Source organism: Athene noctua, chromosome Z, assembly GCF_965140245.1.
Source record: "Athene noctua chromosome Z, bAthNoc1.hap1.1, whole genome shotgun sequence".
NCBI lineage: Eukaryota > Metazoa > Chordata > Aves > Strigiformes > Strigidae > Athene > Athene noctua.
In genome coordinates this window covers 72,909,564-72,923,341 of record NC_134077.1, presented here as the reverse complement: position 1 = coordinate 72,923,341, position 13,778 = coordinate 72,909,564, and the positions used below count along the sequence as shown (strand labels likewise).

General features: G+C 40.0%; 1 protein-coding gene across 1 annotated transcript in view; it reads right to left on the bottom strand.

The window, feature by feature from the left end:
- Positions 1-13,778, bottom strand: part of ARHGEF28 (Rho guanine nucleotide exchange factor 28) — a 61,758-nt gene that overhangs the window by 25,587 nt on the left and 22,393 nt on the right. The window contains 12 exon segments of the mRNA XM_074931371.1: positions 1,301-1,386; positions 2,098-2,229; positions 4,871-5,053; positions 5,910-5,998; positions 6,682-6,860; positions 8,378-8,454; positions 9,340-9,594; positions 10,453-10,570; positions 10,932-11,054; positions 11,960-12,210; positions 12,666-12,806; positions 13,637-13,755. Coding sequence (XP_074787472.1) covers positions 1,301-1,386; positions 2,098-2,229; positions 4,871-5,053; positions 5,910-5,998; positions 6,682-6,860; positions 8,378-8,454; positions 9,340-9,594; positions 10,453-10,570; positions 10,932-11,054; positions 11,960-12,210; positions 12,666-12,806; positions 13,637-13,755 — 1,753 coding nt within the window.

Below are 13,778 nucleotides of genomic sequence, written 5' to 3'. Positions count from 1 at the left end.
ATTTCCCTAGTTTGGTTTTTTTTGGGTTTTTTTGGTTTTTTTTCTCCTTATATACAGTCAGAATTTCCCTTGCTGTAACTTCTAATTTGGGATGCTCATCCTTTTGCTGTGCACCTCTGAGAAAAGCCTGGCTCTATCTTCTCTATAACCCCAATGGCAATGTTTTCATGTGGAGCTACTGGAACTTTTAATGGGCTAAATCAGAGCCCCTCTATCCTCCATTAGGTTATTTTATTTCCCCTCAACTGGTTTCTGTGTTCCCTCACTTGGACTTTTGTTTTCATCCTATTTTTTCTACACACACTCTTCATCCTACACCCTTCTAACACAGCAATCTGGTAAGTAGGATGACCTAGAGCTGAACATGAGGCAAGTTTATAGGGAGATTAGTGCATTAGCAAAAGTCTTCCAGAAATAGCTAGGAAAAAACTCCAAAGTTTCAGGCACACAAGTGCTCTTTCAGATCTGATGCAAAGACAATATGTTAACATTAAGCATCACTTTTTCTAAAGCAAACTTTGCTTTTCATTTCAAGTCACATATCTTCTCTCTCCCTTTTATGGTCCTGCTTCTCCATCTAAGGACTCCACAATTACAGTTCACTTTATTTCCACACAGTAATTCATACTGCTCTTACTCTCACACTCTGCTGCTATATAAAATTTGTCATTCCTAATTTTGCCCAGGATTGGCTTTTGATTCTGCTTTTTCCCCAGATTTGCTTATGAGTTACAGGACTTTGAAAAATGGACAGTTTCTCTTCTATTCTCTAATGCTCCATTTTGTTTTAATTCATAATTCTGAAGCAAGCTGGTGTAATACAATCCATCCTATTTTTTGTGCTTGTTCTCAGGACGAAGTTCTTCCAGTGCATAAGTCTTTCTTGCATTAGCTGAGGTGTCTGTCATTGCAGGAGACTTTCATCATCCTGTGAATAGGAGGAGGGAGTAGATGGGATACTATTGTCAGATCCATAGAGATGGATGTATTGAATGATGACAGCAGAGGACCAGGCTCCTAAGTGGCCCATGCAAGTGGTACAGAAACAGTGGCCGTTATTACAATCCAGCAATCTGTAAACCTGGCAGGAAAATTGTTCTGCATTTGGATTGTTTATGATTGCCTTTTAAAAATTCATTATTAATTGCAGTGACTGCTATTAAATTGAATTATCTGGATTTAGGTGAATTGTGCCTATTCCATGCTTTGTGTGTTGGAACAGTCTTTAGATACCCCACAAAAATTTGGACAGTGCCCAGAGTGGTACGTGCAATGCAAGAAGAAAAATCGGTTACAATACCTTATCTTCTAGATTGGCATGTACCAATGCCTTTTCAACACTGAGATCAACTTCAGATGATTCTTCAACTTCTTTTATTTCTGCGTCTAACAAATAAAGCCCCAATAAAATGCAAGAGAAAGGTATCAAAGTATATTCTGGCTAAAGAAACAAAGGACTCACTATTTTTACACTTCCTCACAGGATCCTTAAAATAGAGATTTACATAATTTGGAGATACATAATGGATTCTAGGCTGGGGAAAAAAAATTTGGAAGCCAGGATGGCACAGGTGGGACAATCCAGTTTTCCTACAGTAAAAATAAGTAGTGTTTCACTTAAGAAAGGTTGGAGGTACATATAGCCATATCACTAAAAATGCTCTGCAGCAATGGTTTTTTACAGGACTTATTTGCGTTTTGTTGCAAGAAATCCACGCTACCTTTTATAGCTAAAATTATTGGAATGTCAGTCCTGGTTTCCAGGCCTTCTGATAAAAACTGGCTGACTTGGAAAATGTATGGATTTGCTGTGGAGCTGAGCAACAGTGATGAGAAAGTGTATGGAGATATGCAAATCTGATTCAATATTGCTGAATGAAGGCATATGCTACAAAAAAGATGCAGTGGATGCAAGCCATCCATTTACTTCAGTGAAGTTACATGACAGTTTACACTATCTGAGTAGTTGCCCAAAGACAACTTTTGTTACATTATTTTCTATTGATTCTGCCATAGACTAAGAAAGCTTTCAAAAAAACAGTCCAGTATCAGTTATTTTAGCACTCTGAATATGTAAAAGCATGAAATTTTACTCACCGCTAGGAACAGGTTTCAAGATTTCATTGGCACTAAATCTGTCCTTCACACTTAGTTCCTCAATACCTTCCTCTGGTGATCTGTCTGTTTCACTCACTTGTGATGTCGTTACAGCAATATGTAGACTTTCAACTAGAGAGGAAAACATGCAGAATTACAGAGGCCCCTTAAATAGCTCCTGAATGCATAAAACTGTGACATCAAATCATAGAATAATTTAGGTTGGAAGGGACTTTCAGAGGTCATCTAATCCAACACCTATTCAAAGATGATCAAACTAAATTGGGTTGCTCACAGCTTTGCACAGACAAGCTTCTAACATCTTCAAAGACTGAGACTTCACAGCACCTCTGGGCAACCTGTTCCAGTTTTTGACCACCCTCATGGTATATAATTTTTCCTTTCATTTAATTGTAATTGCCTGTGATCCAGCTTGCACCTATTGCCTCTTGTCCTACCAATATGTGTCTCTGCAAAAAATCTGGCTTCTCTGTAACCTCCTATTAAGTCAGCTGAGGACAGCAATGAGATCCCACCAAGCCTTCTTCTCTCAAGGCTGAACAGAGGAGCTACCTCAGCCTCTTCAGATGTCATGTGCTCCAGTCCCCTAGTCATGTTGGTGACCTTCACTGGATTTTCTCCAGTTTGTCAATGTCTCTCTTGCCCAGAGAAGTCCAGCACTGGTCACAGCACTCCAGATAGGACTCACTACGAGTAAGCAGAGGAAGGATCACCTCCATCAACCTGCTGGCACCACTTCTATCTAATGCAGCAGCCTGGGAGGCAGTTGGTCTTCTTTGCCACAAGGGCACATTCCTGTCTCATGGTCAACCTGCTGTCAAGTTGGATTCCCAGGTCCACTTCTGCAAAGCTATTTTCTATCTAGTCAGTGTCCAGCTTGTACCAACACATGGGATTACTCCATCTCAGATGCAGGATCTTGCATTTGTCTCTGTCAAATATCTAGGGGTTTCCTTCCCAATCTATAGAGGTCTCTCCAGCACATTGATCACACCACCTCATTTGGTGACAGACATGAATTTGCTAGGACTGTACATAATCCCTTGGTTAAGTTCATTAATAATAGCACTGGTCTTAGGATCCATCCCTAAGGGAATCCCCTAATAACATGTTGCTAGCTGGACATTGTATCACTGATCACAATCCTTTCAGCCCAGTAGTCCAGCCAATTTTCCACCCAGTTATACAGTTCACATCTCACCAATTCAACTGTAAGGATACTACAGACAATGCAGACAGTGTTGAAGGCCTTGCAGATGTCAAGGTAAACAACATGCACCACTCCCCTCTCATCATAAAACCTGTCAGGCTGGTCAGACACAATTTGCCCTTGATGAATCTGTGCTGGCTGTTCCCAGTCACTTTCTTTTCTTCCATGTTCTTGGAAATGGTTTCCAGGAGGATTTGCTCTATCACCATCTCAGAGATGGCAGTGAGGCTGACTATTTCTTAGTTTCCTATGTATTTCTTCTTCAAGAGGTGATCCTTGTGATCCTTGCCTTCAAGTCATCAGGAACCTCTCCTGATCGCTGTGACCTTTTAAAGATTATGGAAAGCAGCCTCACAATGACATTGGTCAGCTCCCTGAGCAGCCTTGGATTTATTCCATCTCATCTCATGGATTTCTATATATCCAATCTGCTTAAACACTCCTGCTCTACCGTGAGACTTTATTCCTACAGACTCTGCTATTAGCTCAGGGACTTAGTATTTCTGTTTTGGAAAATAATCCCCATGAATTGCCTACAATATAAGCAATTGCAAGTTCCTTACAGTGTGCTGAAGAATCCTGAAATCCAAGACATCATCAAAAACAACATTAATATGAGAGAAAGTGAAAATTAAAAGTGAGCAGAATAAGGTGTGTAAGTATAGGCTGCAATTTTAGCTAAAACGACATTTACTATTTCATCACTGACTTATATTCCCTACTCAAGTTTTATCAGTTTTGTCAATAAAATGCCCTCTGACTTCCTAATGATGACGGAGACCAATCTTCACTGCTTTATTGGTTGAAATGTGTTTCTTAGCCCACAGCTGTCAGTTTAGGTGATGCTAAAATCTTGTAGTCCTTCTCAAAGAGCGTATGGCGTATACTGGATATGGCTTAGTTTACCAGGATTCTTTTCATCTGAGTTTAGCAGGAGTTAGCTGAACTTCCAACTAGGCATAGTATCCACAAATACCGTTCCCTTCCTTCCTTCCTTCAGAGGACAGTACTGTACGTAGCACAAGACTATCATCTCTCTGTTAGATAGTATGCAGAAAAAACATGGCTCCTACAGCAGTTCTGGCAGGTATGTCAGCAGATCTGCCAAAATCATGTGCAGTTTTGTCTGTATATGACCCTACATGATTCTGATCTGTCATCAAATCAGCGAGGGTAGGTGAAGGTCAGTGATCAGATGCAGTATCACACTGCATCCTGTGATCTGCTTCACAGACCTCTACTGCGAAGAGGACAGCTAAGGAAATAATCCTCAGGTGCAATCTAACACCTTGTCCCTGCCCACTTACATATGATGCTAAGCACTAGACATATGCCTTATCTTACAATCTGACAGGTATCATCTCATGGATCTGACGAGTATGAACTTGGGAGACTTCTCTTCAATGCCCTTTGCTCAGTTTTGACTGCCAGTTCTTGAGACTTGATAGAATCACAGCACAAGGCAACACAGCTGTACTTTGTTACCTTGAATTATCTGCCCATGTGAAGAGCCACCAGTGCTCTATTCCCATGAAAACTTACCTTCTCTGAGTGCTGCTGCCACCAGTGAAGCAGCCTGTGGAGTTTCTCCAGAATTGGGTTTGATAAGGAGGTAAGGTTCTACATGAACATCTTCAAACCCACTCACACCTCCCAGTTCTGCATAGATACGCAACTTCTCTTCCAAATAACTACAGATCTGATGGTCCTGGTTATTCAGTGATTCTGCCAAACAAAATTGAATGTTATATTAATGTTTTTTATTCTGCAGGCAAAGTACGTTCCCCTATCACCCTTCTAATCCTTACATCACATATACATGACTAACACAAGCTAGGCCGTTTTTAACTGTCCAGGAACCAAATTCATCCCATAGTCTATCCTACTGAAAGGTGGCACAGACCCTGGCAGAAGGCCAAGTGAGTGCCCTACCCTGATGAAGTGGCCTTGGCTGCACTCTGGGGCCCTCTGCTGTTACCCATATAATGATCAATGCTGTAAAAGCACTTGACTCGGGCAGTCAGAAGATGTGCTGATTCAGTACCTCAATGTCAAAGAAGAACATTACTCTCAGCAGAGAATGCCCTGTGGCTCTCTACAGGAAAGACACTGGTCAAATTTCTCTCCTCACAGAAGTATAAAGATGTGGAAGTTAGATGTAGGGGAACCAAGAAAACAGATTTTATCCCTATCAGCTACATTTTCAGATAAAAATAATAGCAGTGAAGGATGAAATACCACAAGCAAACACGAAGCCACACAATTACTGAATGTTTGAGATATTTCCACAAACAAGAAACTACCTGGCCCTGATGTTAATCTGGGAAATTCAGTGTTCTGAAAGCATTCATTGTTCTTCTTTTTTAGCAATGGTAAGGTAGAAAAAATATAAAGTGTTTGGAAGAAAAATGGTTCTCTTTCAATAAACTCACATCATACCATCAAACGACCCCCAGCCTTCTCCACTGTGACTCTGCCTATCGAGCCACTCTGAACCCACCAGCCAGTATATGCACATGATTCACTCATCCTGAACTCTCAGGATGCAGGAGCTTTCAGGCTGACAGAAAAGGTACTGCACCTTGACATTTCTGAATTCTGGATGCTTTGGCCTCAGCAATATGTCTGTCCTCATCAGATTCATTCATTTTTCCTTCTTCCTGTGGACAACTTCAGAGACGAAAGACAAACAAAGGTGGATAAAGCAAAATCTGCACATCTTATATTCATCTTAAATACAGTGTTGCTTTCATAATAAATAGAACTCATCAGCACCAACTTTTGGTACAAACCAGAAGCACACCATTTGTCTGCTTCTTTAAAAGGCAGTAAGGACATAAATCTGAGGGATTTGTAAGAATGAAGAACTCCTTTTAATTCTGTCAGTGCTGCACCATGCAACAAATGGGTGGCTAGCCCTCAAGCTGGTTTGCTGTGCCAAGCATAAACTTGGACCCCATGAGGAGCAATGCTTTCCCTGACAATCTTAAGGGGCTCACACAAAGATAACAGGCATGATTGGGGATTTCCCCAAAATGGTTGTATGGACACCTGCAGGACTCTGGAAAGCATCCAGTGCCGAAAGGAAAGGTAAAGCAAAGCTTACAGTGGCTGGTAAGGACATCTAATGGGGAGCAGGGAGGCTCTGCTGATTCAGTGAGAAACCAGAAGTAGCGTGGGAAGTTTTGCAGAAGTGACAGTGGGGTCTGTGAATCCTGAACTCAGAGGAAAATCCAACCTCACAGGATGAATCCAGAGCAATGCAGAACAGAGAGCACTCTGCCATGAATATCCAACTGACCTCCCATCTGCTTTGGGCTGCCAGGATGAAAAACAAAAGCCTTTTCCTCTACCTTTCCACTGCGTCTTGAATATGCCTCATCCAGTTGTTACGTTCTTCTTTGGAGTTGGTATGAACCTCATACATTTCAGGCCCTGCAGATGACGTGCTAATCAGAAACATCCCCCTTTCTTCATTGGCTACTTCTCTTACTATGAGCTTCTGAAGGGAGATAACAGAAGGCTTCTGGTCCTGGGGGAAACAGTCACAGCACATGAAAATAATAAATGGCTCTCTTATAAAACATCCCACTTTTAGAAGAGCACGGTTTTCAATTAATTGAACTAATTCTAGTCCTGGTATAGTCAGACTACATATGTTTTCACCAGGTGTAAGAATCTGCAAATTTGGAGTATTCAGACATCTTTTTAAACTTTAAATTTTAAAAAATACATTCTAAGATTGAGTGCATCCTCATCAAGTTTGCTGGTGACACCAAGCTGCATGGTGTGGTGACATGCTGGAGGGAAGGGACGTGCCATCCGGAGGGACCTTGACAGGCTTGAGATGGGCCCATGCAAACCTCATGAAGTTCAACAAGGCCAAGTGCAAGGTCCTGCACATGGGTCAGGGCAACCCTTGGTATCAATACAGGCTGGGGGATGAAGGAATTGAGAGCAGCCCTGTGGAGAAGGACTTGGGGAAGTGCTGCTGGATGAAAAACTGGACATGAGCCAGCAATGTGCACCTGCAGCCCAGAAAGCCAACCGTATCCTGGGCTGCATCAAGAGAAGTGTGGCCAGTAGGTCAAGGGAGGTGATTCTGCCCCTCTACTCCACTGTTGTGAGACCCCACCTGGAGTACTGTGTCCAGTTCTGGGGCCCCCAACATAAGAAGGATATGGACCTGCTCAAGTGAGTCCAGAGGAGACCACAAAGAAGATCAGGGGGCTGGAGCACCTCCCTTGTGGGGACAGGCTGAGAGAGTTGGGGTGGTTCAACCTGGGGAAGAGAAGGCTCTGGGGAGACCTTACAGTGGCCTTCCAGTACTTAAAGGGGGCTACAGGAAAGATGAGGAGGGACTCTTTATCAGGGAACGTGGTGATAGGATGAGGGGTAATGGTTTTAAACTGAAAGAGGGTAGATTTAAATTAGATGTAAGGAAGAAATTCTTTCCTGTGAGGCTGGTGAGACACTGGAACAGGTTGCCCAGAGAATTTGTGGCTGCCCCCTCCCTGAAAGTGTTCAGGGTTGGATGGGGCTTTGAGCAACCTCGTCTAGTGGAAGGTGTCCCTGCCCATGGCAGGGAGTTTAAGGTTCTTTTCAACTCAAATTGTTCTGTGATTCTAATAAACAAGTAAAGCACTGGTATGTGCTAAAAAGTAAATCCCAGAAGATCAGTGATACTGAGGCACAGTATTCATAAAATGTTTATATTTAAACAGTTTAGGAACTTCTCTCCATGACCTTTCATACGTTTTATGTGTGCATTTGCAGTTAAAATTGTTCTGGTTTTTTTTATGGAACCAGAAGTTAACATTTATTTTAGATAATTGAAGAACCTACTCTACTTCCTGCCTTCATAATCAGATAAGGCATGGCACTAAACATATAATTCTGTTATTTCCATCATTCTTCCTAAATCTTCGCATCTTAGAAAAAAAAGAAACATACATACATGTGGGAATAACCTAGAAAAGGACCAGATTTTCAAGAAATATACAAATAAAAGAACAATGTGTAAATTCAAACATCTGATAATATACTTACAACAGCTGCAAAGATGTATTTTTGATCTTTTTCTTGTAAGAACAGTAGTACATCAGTTAAAAGCAGAGCTAAGGTGTCTTAAAATGAGAAAAGGAAAATAATGTTTTTTAAATTAAAGTCATTACAATTATAGTTCATTTCCTCTTTTATCTTTAAAATGGGAGAAGCCCTGATCAATAAATATCTCACAGAATCCTACAGTAAACTATACAAGAAATATCTAGATTAGCCTATGATCTGCATGAAGTAACTGCACCTTGTATCTCCCAGGAAAGATCACTCTTTCAGCTATCTACCCTCCTGCAGCACTGTGCTGGAGCACTGGCCCAGTGGAAGAAGAAAGCCTCACTCCAATGTCAGTAAAGCTTCCCCAGGCCACTCACAGGCGACCTGGCAAACACTATCCTGCATATATTTTGTTTTGCCTATGCTGCAACATATACTCACAGCACAGTATTACACTGGTAAAAGTATTTTCGGAATAACAATGAGTAGATAGCTTTATAAAGTTGTTCAGCAAATATTAGTAAGCTCCAAAAAACCCAATCCCTCCATGTGATTAACACCAAAAATCAAATTCTGGGCTTGAATATAATAATCCTGCTCCCGTCAAACGTGGCTTCGGATTTTCTTTTCTACTGCAAATGTCCCAGCATCACTGAAGAACAAAACATGATTTTTCATGCATTATTTTCAATGGTCAGTACTGTGAACAATATAAACACACAAGCCAAGACTATGTTATGGGATGAAACAGCACATCAATGAACTGGAAGAAATGCAGCCAATGGCTTTGTACATGAACTACTCTTCTAGCAATTAGCAGCATATTCTCCATACCATTACCTCATAAATTGTTTGCAATACAGCATAATAAAGAGTTTTCATTCTTAAATCCAAACCATCTTCATACGTTATTTACAAATAAAGTGTTAAAGAACTTCACTCCTCAGATGGAATACCTTTGAAACGACCAGTTGCTGTCTTCCAATACACTAAACCTTCATGAAGAAGTATTATTTCTTTCTTCATCAAGTCTTGCTTCCTAAAAACATGGCCATTTTTCAGCTTTGTATATGTTTTGTTTTCCGTTCTACTGAGAATTTCCAACAGCTTTTGCTTTTTCTCATATTCATTCACTTTCAAATCTACTGCTGCAATCATGTCCTTAATTAGACAAAGAGCTTTGCATAAGTTTTTATGTTCTTCTGTTCCTTCTGTATGAAAAAAAAAACCAAACATGAGAGTAGTCAGCACATCAAAGAAAAGATATAATTCCTTACTTACTGGGAACAATCAACATGATGCAAAGCTTAAATTGATAAATATGTCATTTTAAGTTGAACCCGACAATTGATCTACTAGGAATATTAGAGGCATCTACCTTTGTTTGACTTGACTATTAAAAGATTACATGTACCTCAGATATATTCATTAGTCAAAACAACACAATGAATAGTTTCTGACATATTTATGAGCTGTAAGCATTTTAAAAAAATTACTGCCTAAGTAAAAAAATCCCTTGAAACAGGATTCAAGCACAAAGAGTTTGCATTTGGATATGCAGCTTTCCACAACACTCATTTATTGCCCATTGGAAGAGGAAATACCTGTATGTTATTAATTTTTAGATTAATATATTAATCTAAAATGCTCTACAAAATTCCAGATATCCTTCAAGTTTTGGCTGAAAAACTGCAGAGAAATTTACAAAACATTTGACTAGCCCTACTTAAAAGAGATTACACCGAATGTCAAATAAGATGCAGATGCATGCCCAAATTAGGAAAAGATCTTGACTAGAGGATGTGAACTAAAACAAGTATGCTTTTCTGGACTTCCACAGCTTACCCACCTGGAATACTAAAAATCTTCACAGCATTGTCTTGACAAAAATTACATACAACAGACATGCTGCTTGGGTGACATTTGCCTAAACAGTAGATACATACATTGCCCTGGTTCTCTACAAAGCAGTGAATTTCATCTTTTGTTATAGAGCAGCAACGCATATTCCTTGCATTAGAAACACGCTAGGATTCCAGACATGAAGCAACACTTTAGCTTTTATTCACCTTTTGAGTACTGCAATATCCTTTCAACCAGAACAGGGTATTTGGTGATTCGCTGGGTGACAAGCAAAATGCACTCGGGGATTCCTCGGCGTCGTGCCAACAGGTTACTATTTCTCAGCTGCACAGACACAAATATATACCTTAAGTAGTAAATGCACATTAAACCACCAATTGACTAATAAGAAATATGATCTAAATGCATTAGAATAAGCTAAAACAAAATGCTGGGTTATCTGAACCATCCCCAAGGAACAGTTTCTGCCCTGAGGGTTGAGGTGTACTGTAACAAGAACATGTGTAATACAGACTGGATGCCAAAGTTTTCTAAAATTTGAAAGAAAAATGTAATTTATCAGCTCACAGGTTGAGGAGGAAAAAACTTCACTATTTTTATTAGCTATTAAAAGTGAGTTACTGAATTTCAATCCTAAATCTAAGTAAAAGCTGTCCATAGCAATCACATTTTGATGCAAACTTACTTTAATAAAATTCTGGAACTTCTTGTTTTGTTGCAATTCTTTGAAGAGATTAACAGCTTCTTTTTGATGGCTGCAAAACTCTCCATATATTTTCTTCATTTTAGTTGCATTTTTCTCTGAAAACTTAAGAAATTAATAAGTGAATTGTGGTCAACATTGCATCTAACAGGAAAGTGTATACCTTTAACTAATTAATGTATTTTGTACAAATATGGAACTTTTATGCTACTTGTTTCTCAAGTTTTCTGAATTTCATTACCAAGGCCTGTCATTGTGGAATGAAAACAGGCTAGCCATTTTTAGGAGCAAGAAGAGGAATGTAGACTGAAGAAAGTAAAAGCAACCTCTGCTACAGTCTTGCCATAACAACTAGAACAATTATAACAGTGTTTTATTCACCTCTTTGCAAACACAATTTCTTTGAGGCTTATCTGCATCTGTCTGATCTTCACACCACTTCTAGACAAAGTAATGGTTCAGCTTCTTTATTTCAGTGGAGTGAAAACTAACTGATTGAAGGTAAAAAGCCACACTCTCCAGTTTGCAAAGAACTGAAGTGTGACCAGCAAGCAGCTAGTCTGCTGTTCTATGGCCACCATAAACACACTGCGACCATCCCTTCTCTAGTGAGAAACAACTTGAGATGCACCATGCCAGATCACTACGAGAAATGACCAGGTATTTTTTTCCATTATCAGTCAATTCTTTATCCCTCTACTCAACTGTTAAAAAAGTGAATCCATTGCTTCCGTCTTTCACAGTCCATGGTATGATGGCAGCAGCCTTCTACTGTGAACAGAACCAAGTTAATCACTTTCCTCATCACTTGTACCATACATCCTAAGTTCATTACAGTTACCTGTCAGTAATGATTTTCTCTCACTGCTATTTCACCCTGCAATAATCTGGAGAGGACAGTCTTTGAATTTTGAGACAACCATAGTCCTCTTCTTGCCCACAGAAGTTTTAAAAGTCAATAAACTGGGAACCTTGACTACCTAAAGGATTAACAGAGCTGACGTCTCTACCTGCTGCACAAGAATGTCTCCAATTCTGCTGATGATAAAGTTATGTTCACTCCCCGCCTCACATGATTCCTGCCGTCTCTCCTTCATTCTGCAGAAGAATTGCCTGTGGATCTCCAGCAGCTCATCCAAGCAGGGGAATATTCTGTCCACTGTGCTGTGGTCCAGCTGCAGTTCTTCCTTCATCCCCTTCCTGAATATTTCAGACATAATGAACAGGGTATGGATGTGATGCACTTCTGTTTGCATCAGCTCTGCAGTATAAAAGAAAACAGCATAGTATAGTAACACGAACATTTTGCACAGCTTCTAAGATACACTTTAGCAACATTCAAATATACAATCATAATAATTTTTCCTGTGTGACCCTCAGACCTCATAGATTATGTCAGTAGGAAGACCTAATTTATCTGGCTTTCTCAACTGGACCCCACTGAACAAGCTGGGGTTGCAACTGCTTGAACTGGGGATTGAATGAGGTCCTTTCCAACCTTAACCATTCTGTGAACAGGATAGACATGTCTCTGATACTCACTACTCCATTTCCTTAGGTCTAGGACACATTTAATTTGCAACAAAAATGTTCTTCGAGAGTTGTTATTTTTCTGAGTTGAAGCATTCATTCTTCTGGGCATAAAATGTACAGGTTCCCTCTTGATTTTCTATGCCAAATTGTTTTTAAATCTACACAAAGCTTTGAAATACTGACCGAAAATTACATCCTGCCTCTTGACAACATCCTTTTCTTGCTTGCTACAGAACATTGGATCCACAGCAAGACTCCAGGACTCTGCCTCAAACTCTTGTACATCTGTGTGGAGATCAGTCCACTGAGACAAATCCACATCATCTATGACAAAATGTATACCTCATTAACACCAGGCACATGAACAGTCAGGGAAGTCCATTTGCACATGCAGATCTATTCATATAGTAAGGGGAATGCGTCACAGAATTCTAGACAAGGCTTCTGCAAACACTGGCAGTGACGTTTAAAAAGAGACGCTTTCTAGATGTCAGTATCATCACCAAAGTGGAGAAATGCAAATGGGGAGGGGGGGAGGAGAATTTTTAAAAACTGCCACCCTTCTTTTCTCAGGTTAAACCCTTTTTATGCTTCTTCACTTGAAGAAACCTTCTAATATTTAAAATTCAACATTTTCAAAAGTAGATGTCCAGTGAGAGATATCTGCATCATCCTTTGTAAGTGAATGCCCTTCAGCTTTGAAATTCAGTCTCACACTTAGCTACACAAAAAGCCTATTTCTATTCACTTCACAATTATATGTGGCCATTTTAGGAGGGCAGTTCACAAGTGAGAGGTAAGGTTTTGGGGCTACTCAGGAAATACAAGTGATATAGGTTTACATTTTGCAATGTACACTGTCAATGGGGATGATTAGATGAGTGCAGAAGAAAAGTATATTGCTGTTCTGGTAATACTGTACAAAAATATTCTAAAAGTTATCACAGAGTTTGTTACAAGGAAGAAAGGAAAAGTTGTATTTTAAGACTAATGTATCTGACTAACATTTTAATGAAGGACACAATTGTAATTATCAAAAATAGGTGCTCTTGTTTTAGTAGACGCAGCAGCTTCCTATAGCAACTAAGGAGTTTTTCTATTTTGCCGTTTCCAATACAGGTTATAAAATGCAACATCTGTGCAATACTTCTCACCTTCCATCATAAAAGGATCCATTGAAGCAAAGGTCCCTACTCCTTGTAGCATCTCTTCAGACTGTGACTTGGAACTCCCGCTGCTATTCTCAGAGCCTTGCTCAGAAAATGGAGTAGGTCTACAGCAGGGGAAAAAAACCCC